This window comes from Columba livia, chromosome 2 (genome assembly GCF_036013475.1).
Source record: "Columba livia isolate bColLiv1 breed racing homer chromosome 2, bColLiv1.pat.W.v2, whole genome shotgun sequence".
Classification (NCBI taxonomy): Eukaryota; Metazoa; Chordata; class Aves; order Columbiformes; family Columbidae; genus Columba; species Columba livia.
Window position 1 is genome coordinate 21024711 of NC_088603.1, and position 12485 is coordinate 21037195.

Sequence of the window (12485 nt, forward strand, 5' to 3'; positions counted from 1 at the left end):
CTTACAAAGTTATTAATTCAAAATAGCTATTTTTGTTCCAGTTGGGGCCGCAAATATGCATTGTGCTCAACAACCATGAAGAAAACCACTAGAGGAAAAGTTTTCTTCAGACTTTAGGGGTAAAAAAAATCACAGAATAATGTTAGTCTCTTCTAAAACAATAGTTGCTTTTGGAATAAATGGCATTTTCCTTAGCTTTCCAGAATCACATATTTAAACCAACTAATGTACTCAGGATATCATTCAATGGTGCTCAGAAGTGTCACAAGGGATTGCATTTATCAGTGCAAATTTAAACAGTGCAGTCAAAATGTGGGTGTACTTATCCTTATCTGAGGGAGCTCATTGAGAAAAGGCACTACATGACAAACATGAGGGGCATCATGAGTGGGACTCAAGATGAGTTATGTGAAAACTTGAGTGAGGTAGTAAGTGAATGTGGTCTGATATCTGCAGGTAACACAAAGGAATAAGAGACTTAAAGCCTCAGATACGGGATCCGTTTATCATACTTTACTTAGTAAGCAGTAACCCTGACCATAAACCAAATCAACTAAAAGATTATTACATAGCCCTTCACCTAAAAAACCCAACAGAATCTGACTGAAAATTATGCTTTACCTACAGAATCATGACAGCATCCTAGAATCTTAGATGTAAAAGATGTTTCTTTGTTAGTCATGTTACAGTTTTGAATGAATGCTGTGTTTAATGTCAGCATCATGCCTCTGTCAAGTAGCTTCTTTAAAAGCAAATACAAATGGGGCAGGTCTCCATTCTTCATTTGTCCCAGTCTTAGATCTATATTAATTATTGATGACAAATAAACTGATGCAGATCTTGATTTGGCTAGAAAACTTGATGGTAGACTACAGTGTAGTAGTCATTTTTTAGACAACTGCATGAGGAAGCTGCCTGTCTACCTGTCACACCTTGTTTAACTGTGCAACTTGCTTTATTAGTCAAGGGACTCATACAAAACAATATTATTTTCTGAAATACTTATGCATTTATTCTCATTTCATGACCAAGCCCATGGCAACCTTCTTGAGCTCCTTCCCCAGGGTGGTAACATCAGATTCACATTTCATTCATTTCCCATAAATAATTCAGCTTGTCTTCTGTGGGTACCATGTTATCTGTAACAGCTTATTCAGAAATATTTTCCAATTGCAGAAGGAACACTTTTTTGTAACTGTGATCTATTTATACAAGTTATGCTTTGTTATTTTTTCTGTCCTTCAAAGTGCAAGTCTGAAAAGATACATTATCCTCTGTATTGGAAACGTGTACACTCTATAGATCAGATGAATATAAGAATAATATAGTCTACTCTTTATTTCCTGAATTGGTCAAACTATTTTTTTTTTTCCTTTCGAAGCTGAATGATTAAACTTTTTAAAAGCAATTTCATTTCCAGAATGGATCACCTTATTCTGTTCTATTATTATGATAACAACAATGGCTTTAAAGTTTTGGAATTTGTGGAAATGTCCAATTTGAGATTGGACATGGCACTTAGTGCCATGATCTAGTAAATGGACTGGAGTTGGACCAAGGGTTGGACTTGATGATCTCTGAGGTCTTTTCCAACCCAGTCGATTCTGTGATTCTGTGAAATTTTCTACAACACAGAGTAATCCCTTTCTCCATCATTTGTAGTTTTACCACCGTGCCAGTGGCTTTACCCCTCAAAGGGACAGACCACCCTTTCACAGAACTTTTTATAATTCTTGCTAGATGGCTGATTCTTCACAAGTATCAAAATATTGCTAGTAACCAAAAGAGGATGTAGTTTATACCACATTTTGCATAAATTTGATGTTGACTGATTTACTTCTGTCCATATTGAATTATTTCTCCTTTATTTTAAAGAGAAAGATTATATTTTTCTGTTTTCTAAAACCCACATGGCTTGCTAAAAGACATTTTAGCTTTGTCTGTATAGATTGATCAATTCTGCCTATATTTAGTGGAATGGGTTTAACAAAACTGACTAAGGCATCAATGTTTGCATGAAGAGTATGGTATCAACAAATGAAATAAATTAATATGCCATTACTGCACTGAGAACAAAATTACACAAATACGTGTTTTAATTTGGTAATCTTCACTCCTTAAAAAATTGAGTTGCTATTTATTTAGCCTTTCAGTCACATCAGAACAGATAAGAAACTTGTTTTCAACAGCAATTCAAACAGAAACAGCAATTCAGTCTGCGTGTGAAAAAAATAAAGGGACAATTCCTTTTCTTTTGTACAAGGACTTTAGTGAAGGGTTTTTGTTTGTCTATATCAGTGGAGAAGTGGCTTGAAATGTCACATAGAAGTGAAAGAAAACTATTGATTTTACTGCATAGATGCTGTTCCCTGATGGTTAACACAGTTACATCACTTGAGCCTGGAATACTGACAAACAATTCAGTTTGATTTCTGTCACTACTATTGCATGTAAGCAGTATATTTATTATAATATGATTTTAAGGATGAATCATTCTGTTCATGTTCATGTCTCACTTCAATTCACACTGCTGTCACTAAGAATGAATGTCTATATCTTCCTGGTCCAGGCTTTTACCTAAGCAATCCCTAGCTATGTCCCTAGTGCCACTTCCAGTGGTTCTGCATCTTCACTACTGCCCATTAGAAATTGTCTGGACTCTTAAAGGTTAGGGAGTACTGCAGGTGGGGGTTATGACCAATCAGCGTTTCCTTTCATGTTTAGCAACTCTATACTTATCATAAGTTAGAGGAATATTGCTGAGTTGAAAAAAATACAAGTCAGTACAGGTATTCACAGTTTTTTGCAGAATCAAACACCTATGGAAAATGTTCCTTTCTCATATTGTCATGTACAGTGGAGTTGAGCTGACTAAATGCCAGCATCTGCAATGTAGATATCTACACCTGAGGTAGCTATCTATATTTGAGGAGCAAAAATTGTAACTTATCTAATCCCAAAGGAGATGTCTCAAATAGGTCAGATGAATCATGGTCTAAAGGAGTTTGTTTCTCTCTACACTTACAAAAAGAGCAAAGGGAGATGATGCTCTTCTGGACAATTAATAAATGAAAATATTAAATGTTTTCACAGGAAAATAATTGTAAAAAATATATGTCCCAAAATAAAATGCCAGTGCACATAACAACTAATGGCAAAATCCTATGGTGATGGCAATGAAGGATAGGAAGGAGAGTGATATCTGAGATATATCATTTAGATATATGTCCTGTGTAAGAAAAACAACAACAAAAAATATGTTTAGTAGTTAAAGAAGCAGCTGAGTGACAAATATGTTAAGAACAAAAGAGCATCACCTACTAGGTGAGGTAGGTCCCTCTCTTCAAAGCTCACACTATGAACACAAGAATACTTTCTAGATTTAGTTAAGAAAGTTCTGTTCTGGAAACCCCAGTTATACTAGCTGAGTGAAAAGACTAGTGGCACAATATATTACTTACCTCTATAAAGAAGAGACTAGCTGCTGATGTTGGATGATGATACATATAGACAGTCACGAGGATGGCTGCAGCCACAATGAGGACCAAGACTAGAATGCCGACAATTAAACCGGCATGAAGCGTTCCACCTTTCTTCTCTGCCGCACTGTCATCTGTGGAAGCTGCACAAATGGCACACTTATTAGCACAGTAGCTTACATCTTATCCATTCCATTTCACAGCTGGCAATGGAGCATTTGTGGGTTTTTTTACATGTTCCTCATTTTCCACAGCCCTAGTTGGAATATCTCTTTCCTACAACTGAATACTCTCATAATCTTAATGAACAGACATTTCCAAATGTTTTACTATTTCTAACTCAATAAACAAAATTAATATCCTTTCTTTTGAATTCAATCTGGACATTATGAAGTTTCTAATTACCTTCATAATTAATTTTACATTTATTATCTCATAAAACTATTGCAGTTGCCCTACAGACAAAAAGTACTAATTGAATATATTTTCATCTTTTTATTTTTATTCTTTTTTCTAAGCTTCAAGTTGAGACATGCCACAAACCCTTGTGAGATCTAGCTAATAAACACATTCTGAAAGCCTGATTCATTAGCTTGGAGAGGGCTTCTGAATCATCCTGTGTAACTGAATCAGACAGCCAAAAGTGTAACAGATGGATGTTAAATGACCCTGCAATATTCTAATCTTGGTCTGAATGGAACACTCATCATACCAAAGTATAATGGAAGACCATCCATTTACTAAACTTGATACCAAGAGGCCACTCATGTTATGCTCTCATCAGGAGAAAAGAGAGCTGTGTCTGTCACACAAGCAATCTATCAGCAGTGCTTCCAAATAAGTGACCGGAAGTCTTTTAACAACACTGTATCCTTTGTGGAAAAAGTCTCAAAAATTAGCCAACATCTGTAGAACTCCCTGTGCTTGGGTGTGATTCCTAGTTGGGACAACCTGGAATTTCACAGCAAGTACAAACACGGGGATAAGCGATGATTATTGAGCATCCTGATGCATAGAAGCAGTGCTGTTCTATCCGCCACTGCAAGCAAATGAGTGATTCAGAAGTCCTAGATTTAAGAAACAACAGCAGACCATTGGCCATTTGGCCTCACAAACTTGTATCATCGTCCGAATACTCCCACTGTTTTCTGCCTTTCTGGAAATCCTGAAATGCCTTATTCCATATAAAACCTGTCTCGGATCTTGCTCATGAGAAATCTTCTTTCAAATCTACTAGGATGTGGGAGGCATTAATGAATTTAATGAAAAAATGCAAGCAGGCATCCCCACTCAGGTACTGCTTTTTACTGAAAAATTCATGAGTACCTGTTCACACAGGAACTTCAGTTTTAATTGTGCTGACTGCGGACATCAAGATTGAGCTTAAGCATGAATAGGATCCAAGAACCAACCCTCTCTTTGCACAAATCCTACAAAGAGATTTACTTAGCTTTCTTAAAGCTTAGTTCACACAAATGTATAGAAGCTTTTTAAAAATAAAAGCACTGTCAGCCTTATTTGATTTTTTTTTTTTTTTTTTTAACACAGTACATATGGTGAAAATTTCCAGGCCATAATTTATATTGCAGTGAAAGAAAGGAAACATTGCCCAGGATGTGGAAGATCTATTTTCAGATGTATTCCCATCCATAGGGCACTTAAATGACTTCCTAGTAGTTGTAGCACTATGTAGCAAGGGATATGAGATTCATGGAGAAGACAAGAAAGAAAGGTGACACTAAAAAAGGTTCCTCTGACTTTCAGACAGCAAAGTCTTTTACTTGACATAACCATTAATAATTTATTAAATAGTCATTCAGTCTCAGCTTAGAATAAATGAATGTATACAAGGTCCAGTCTTAATTTCTGTTCATGCACTGTAACAATATTTAGTACTTGTACATATATTTCAAATTGCCAAGAAAATGGAAATTAAGCAATTGAAAGGCCATCAGGAAAGGCCAGCTTTATTGAACATGCTCTGGGCTGGGCTATTAATTCCCAATGATGAGCAGTTAGTTGTGTGAGTCACCCTGCTGGGAAGTAACTGCTCTCAGAAGGAGCAGTGGATTCATAGTTTGTCTGTCTCATAATTGTCTTTTTGACAGCTGCATACTCTTCAGCTCTTCCATTCAATGCCACATCGGTGCATCACAAACTACCTTATCACTCGTACCCATTTTCAGGCCAATTTGCACTGAATGCATTATTGGTGTTGTTACTATGTTATGGTTGAAGGCAGAGCATCATATTCTGCAGATTAAAAAATGCTGGACTTCAGCAAAGGTCCTAACCACCATGTAAAAGCCATCAAATTAATCCCCTTTGATTTTATATTTTCTCAGTGTTTAGCATCTAGATTTGTCTCTTCCAAATAACAGGTGACAACTGCCTGCCCACATTTCTACTAGTCTAGAGAAGAGCACTACATGGACATAAATGCTGTGATCAGAATATCAAATACAAAAAACCTCTATGAAATACAATAAATGTTTTTCTTAAATGACAACAAGTGTGAGTAACTTGTAGTTTCCATAATCAAAATTCAGTTCATTGACCTCAGGGCTCAAATACTCATGAGAAATTGATTTCACTTTCTTTGCAGAGAGACAATAAACAGTGTTGTCAACTTTGAAAATACTCTCTGCTGCAAAATCAACTGGCAGATCTTTTAAAAAGCTACCAAGGGAAAGAGATGAAAAAAATTGACATAGAATTTTTTTCAGGTACAGAAATCTTATTACAACAGCACTTCTGCCATTCCAGGCAAGGCTATACCCATGGTGGGTTATATGTCTTATGACCAAACCTTTCCCAAAAGGAACTTTCACAGTGGAACTTTCCCCAAACTTTTCTATTGCTCAAAAAAGCAATTGTTATATACAATATGCATTATTTATAACGTCTCCCCAAATTCTAACATGTACGAACCTTTTAAGCAGAAAGAGCATGTGAACATCTGCAAGGTTAGTCTGCTTTCTCATTATGCGCTGAATGACAGCACAGAAACAGCAAGTAACCTTTTTTGCCAAATACAAAAGCACAAAACACAAACACGAAATAACTGTTCTTCTGCTGGAATGCTGTTTAGAAATAAGAAAACAAAACAAACCACCCCCCTAAACAAACAAACAAAAAGGCAACAAAAGAAAAACACAATAAAAATATTCTTGTTGTTTGCACAGTAAACACATAAAGACCATATAAACCTTGATTTTGTATTACTATACTATGTTTCTAGTTGGAACAGGGTTAACTTCTTTCGGTGCAGGAAAACCAAAAAACTCAAGGATTTATCAGGAATGAAAATCTTTTCCTGTTTCCTGGTGAATGTGATGCTGACTTTAACAGGAACAAAGGTGTGTTCAAACTGGGACTGTTATTTAGAGTGTTTCTAAACACACTGTGGATACTTTCCTAATATTATTTATCTCATTATTGCTTATTGACCATTGAGGTCTGTAAAATAATGAAATACAGTGTTTTCTATTCTCTAAATTTAAGGTTTACACAAAGTTTCTATTGTGATAGTTTTATATATGAGAAAACAAAATTGTGGTACACACTTGAACTCCTGTCATGATATGAGGCAGAAAAGAGTTCATACCAGAGAACAATATCTCTGTCTGTGAGAGGAGAGATACAACAAAGTTTTATGGCAAAACAGATGAAAAATAGGTGAAGTTCTGTTACCTCCTGGCTAGAAGCTTTCCTTTATATAAAGTGACATGGAAGCAAGAGTAAATGACAGACAAAAAGTAGAAGAATTTCACTGTGTGGACTTGGAAAATAAAGCTTTGCTTTTTCCCTCCAGAGCTATGTCATTCCTTTTTACTCTTGCATTTTGATTAGATGGTAAAAAGCTCCAATTCAAACTCTGTTCTCATGTGCATGTGCATCTTTAAGGGATAAATGCAATACCTTATTTGACCCTCCTGACTGACACAGCTACACTAGCAAATCTAGGGATATAAATGACCTAAATAGCAGCAATCAGCCTGAAGATGATAAGTCAGTACTGAGTTTTGTTCTTTTCTCTCCTCTTTTTACCAGATGAATGAATTTTCATGGCAAAACCCTGAATTTGTCACAAAGAGAGAATGAACCCTGTAATTTATTCTCATATAGGAATGCTTTACAACAAAGTGAGTGTTTGCTGTTGGGTCACATGGCAGGAACTGGATGAATTTTTAATGTTCATCAAACTGATTATATTTTTCATCTGGTTGGTCAGATGAATATGAAACTGTACTCAGCACTGGTGAGGCTGCACCTGAAATACTGTGTTCAATTTTTGCCTCTCACTACAAGAAAGACATTGACATGCTGGAGCAAGTTCAGAGAAAGGCAATGAAGCTGGTGGTCTGGAACACAAGTCTGCTGAGGAGCAGCTAAGAGATCTGGGGCTGTTTAGACTGGAGAAAAGGAGGCTGAGAGGAGACTTTATTACTCTCTACAGCTACCTGAAAGGAAATTGCAGTGAGTTGGGTGTCTTCATAAGACTTGTGCTCCAGACCTTTCACCAGCTTTCTTGCTCTTCTTGGAAAACAAATGACAGTCATGTTTCCACATGAGAGATCTCTACAAACAATTTAGCAGCACCTCTTTTTCCATGTGTTTGCTCTCCTCTTTGAGCAGCCAAAGAGCAGAAACCCTCTCTTGCATGGTTTTGGGCTAGCCTGCACCTATAGATCCAAGTTCACTCCACCAGCCGTCCACAATATTGCCTATCATTTCTAGCCTGGATGCTGTATCACCCTATTTGCATGACCATGGCTTTGAGATAATATGCTACTGGTAAGAGGGAAGACCTAATGTTTAGGACAGCTGAGCGTACAGGGTCACAGCCTACAGTGAACTCAGCAGAGCCACTGGATTTTTCCCCTCTTTCAGGCCTCCATTTACATCTGGAATGTGAGTACACCAGGAGACTGCTTGTTTTATGGGGTGGGTATATGGTTCTCCAAACGTAAGCATTTTTCCTGTACATAATGCAGATTCCTGAACAGATGATTAATGACCTACACACAGCGACTGTGGGAGGGAATAAGGGAATGTACAGTTAGAAGGATTCTCCAGAGGCTCAGTGGAAACTCCATAAAAATGTTCTCTCTAACTCTTTTAGGAACAGCCTGCTCTTCTTACTTTTGTGGGTTCATTCCTTTAGCATTTGTTAACATTTTGAGGTTAAGCTATTGCTACACTCTACTTGGTTTCATGATGATTTATAAACTTATGGCTCAGGTAATGCTTTAAAAATTGGTTTCCAATTGCATATAAGGAATGAAAGGTGGTCTTTGAGTGTGAATATTACAAACTGTAACCCACAAATTCTGAATTCAATATCTGGCTTTGCTATCAATTTCTTCAGAACCCAGGGCAACTGGTAAGTTTGTCCAAGACTGATCAACTGCTTAATGCAGCAAATGGATGAGAGTGCACTAAAATAAAAGCCCTCCGTTTATAGGATGACAGCACACTAAATGTGTTAGCTAAGGACTTTCATTCTTCCACTCTAAAATATCACCTAACACTACAACAGTTGTCATCACCATTAATTTTAGTTTGAGTTGCCTGAGGCCATTTAAACCATTACAGTACTTAGTAGCATCAAGCAATGGCGATCACAAATCTCAATATTGCACCATACTGAACACTAGCAAGCCTGTCTGTTCTTTCTTTAAGTCACAAGATTTCTTGAGGAGGAAGAACTTGAATTACACTGACAGAATAACTTAATGTTTCTTACAGTAACATACTCTGTTAGATCCGACACTTTTGCCTAAGTATAATGTTTTCCTATTCTGAGTGCTACAGCTGAACTTGCAGAAAGCAGTGAGCAACATTTAGCTTTCTACATATTCTTGTCTTATTAACATATTTATATCCATCACCACCTGTTTTACATATCTCTGTGCTATGATGCTTTTCTCTATGTCTTTTATTTCCACCACTACTGAAACCATTCCAAAGCTGTTCTTTGATAAGAATTTTTTTATACAAGCAGAGCATACGGTACAGCATAGATAAAGAATACTTTATGACAAGTTGTCTCCAGGGAAATCCTTGCTTGCCTAAAATTGTGTGAACCCTGCAATTTTAGGAGAACAGTTCAGCAATTTCAACTAACTGGAACATAATCCATAACTTCTCAACAGGATTTTTGCAATAACGGCAAAAACTTTAAATCTTCCCTTTTTCATGCAAGAAGAGTAGAAGATGTCTGAATCTTGGCCTGCCAGGTTACTGGACAGCAGTGGAAAACAGAATACATTAGCTAGGACACTGTTAAGAGTTAATGTGAAGAAAGCTCAGGTACCTCGAGGCACACTCTTAACACCTCATTTAGATTCTTCTCTGTAGCTGACAGAGCTAGGCACCTCTGTGTAGTATCTTATGCCACTTTGAGTACTTCTTCTAGGATTAAATGAATTACTTCCTCTTGCCTATTGCTTGCCACAAAAGAAGCGCTTGTGACTTTCTGGTTAACATCAGATGAGATGGAGCCTCTGGAAGGTCATTTCCTGTGGCTAGGCCAAGATCTGATGACAAAAGAAAGCCATACCCCATACAAAGTCCACTTTAAAACATTTTAAACCACCACAAGGATTAGTTTTAGCATTGTTCATTGTTGATTTTTTTTTTTTTTAACTTTAAAACTGGAGATGACACTCAGCTAATTTGTAGTGACTTTTTTTTTTTTTTTTAACCTCAGTTAGCTATTTTGGAATGTATGGCCATAATAACTTTAGCTATGTCAAAAATATTTGCTTTCCTAAAGGGTTGGCTTGCCTCTTTCTTGAAGCAGGTTTCATATAGAAAGAAATGTTAGATGATTATCAGCAGAAATGAACTAGTGTTAAACATGCTGCAGCTGGAATTCAGGGTACACAAGAAAAACAGGACTGAGTCTTCATAATTTGTCAAGAATTCTTCTGGTAAGAGGAGCCCAGGCTGCAATTTTTAAGGGAAACAGGAGGACAGATCACTAATGGCAGCTAATTTCTGGTCATAGGGGACTGTCAAAAAAAGAAAAATAGCCTTGGGCAAATGTATCACTGTATATAAGGTATATAAAGGTACACTTTTTTTCAAAACTTGGGTCTGCATTTTAATTTCTTACTGAGCTTCCTAATATTCCAAGCTCAAATTAAGCTCTGTAAATCCTGTATATCACTAAAGTTCATACCTAGATGATCTTTGAAAAAGTCCACCACAGAGTATAAGCAGCAGGGCACAGACATCTCCTAGCACTATATGTGCTGGGATGCACCTGTACACAAATAAATAAAATAGCTTTCTCCCTCAGGTAGATAGATTTTGCATAGCTTGACTTTACTTATTTTTTTTTTTTTTGTAAAAGCAACATCTGTGCATCTTGATGAATGAGAAGTGCAGCAGTTTCTCTGATGCTGTCAAACACACATGCACTTTTCTATTGACTTATAGAGCTGAAGGACTGAGAAAAACTCATAGAAATCAAATCATCACAATAAGGTACCTAAAAAGGTGAAATAAAAAGTCTAGATGTGCTGGGCAATCATCTAAATCATCAACCAAGGAGTTCTCAACAGGAAAATACTGCACTACTGTGTAGCCATAGGCAGTTTTCCACAATTTTTATGAATAATTAGTTTTTTAAACTGTTTAGTCATCTGTGTTACAATAAAAACAAAATAAAATACCCAGAATCTGCAATTAATAACAAAAATTTGTATTTGTATTGCTGGACGTATCTTAAAACTCACAGAATGTTTATTTTAAAGAGAATAAATATTTAACAAAAATGTGAAGACACATCAGCTATATTTTAGAATGGTTTAGACATGTATGTGTTAGGCATCTAACATGTTTATTAAGACAGAATGAAGACAAAAGAAAGAGAAACAAGAAAATTTGAAATGTATGTTAAAACATGCCACATAAGATTGTGGGTGAGTTACAGTACTAACTTGCAAGTGATTTTCTCATGTAACTAAAAGGTCAAAGCAGTCTGACCTGAACTTGAAATTTAATTTAAATTTAGTTGCTGCTTTATAACATTTAGTTTCAGAAGTTCCATGCAGAGGTGAGATGCAGAATTTCTATAGAATCCTTTTGTTGTACCTAGCCAGATATTGACTGCTATCATTCAAGGACACATCAAGCTATAGGCCATCATTGATCCAATATAGCTTTCGTTTTTCATTATAAAAGCTTCCCTTTCACAGAGTTTTAAAGGATCTAGTGTGAGAAAGTAAAGACTCTGTATTCGTGACCTGAAATAATCTACTCTTTATGAAATGCTGACAAATCATAGAGAATCAAAGAATGCTCCTGCTGCTACAGGGATTTTATCTGAGCCTAATCTAGGGGTCACTGGAAAATTCAATGCACAATTGAAGTATCATCAAAAAGAACTTCTCAGAATAAAAGCTACGTTTACTGTGTGAACGAGAAATCCTGGTGTGTTGCTTTGCTTCTGTGTTGTTTGAAGTCAGTTTCATTAAAAAAAAAAATAAAAATTCAAGAATAAAAGGAACAGCGCAAGGAAAGTGAATAATCACATCAGGCGCTGGTTTGTCCTTCTAAAATGCAGCAGCTTGCTGCATGGAAATGGACTTTCTATATTTAAGATAAGTGATGCCACAATCCTTACCACCTCACTCTACTAAGTAGGCTACAGCCATCCCTCACTTGCTCTACTATTCATCACTTTGCTTTCACAGGGTTTTTTGTTTCAGACCTTGGGCAAAGAGTAGACAAGTGAAATGAATAATCCTGTTGCAATTCCCAGACCAAAAGAAACCTGGAATGTGTTTTCTAAAGCTCACATTTTGAATTATTTTTAGTGTAACAGCATACTATTGAGCTGTTCATGAGATGCTCAAGATGGAGAGCTGCCTGGTCCCAGGCCAGCCGCCTGCCATGCAGCGATGGGTTGCAGGGCAGAGCATGAGTAGAGCTCAGCTGGGAATGTGCCTCATGTACAGAGCAGACATTAAACAGGAAAGTGAAGTGCTGACT

The 12485-nt window shown here is 36.6% G+C and overlaps 1 protein-coding gene across 1 annotated transcript in view; it reads right to left on the minus strand.

The window, feature by feature from the left end:
* Positions 1-12485, minus strand: part of PLXDC2 (plexin domain containing 2) — a 273059-nt gene that overhangs the window by 11900 nt on the left and 248674 nt on the right. Inside the window, exon 13 of the mRNA XM_065050838.1 lies at positions 3462-3622. Within this exon, the coding sequence (XP_064906910.1) occupies positions 3462-3622 (161 nt within the window). The remainder of the gene's footprint in view (positions 1-3461; positions 3623-12485) is intronic.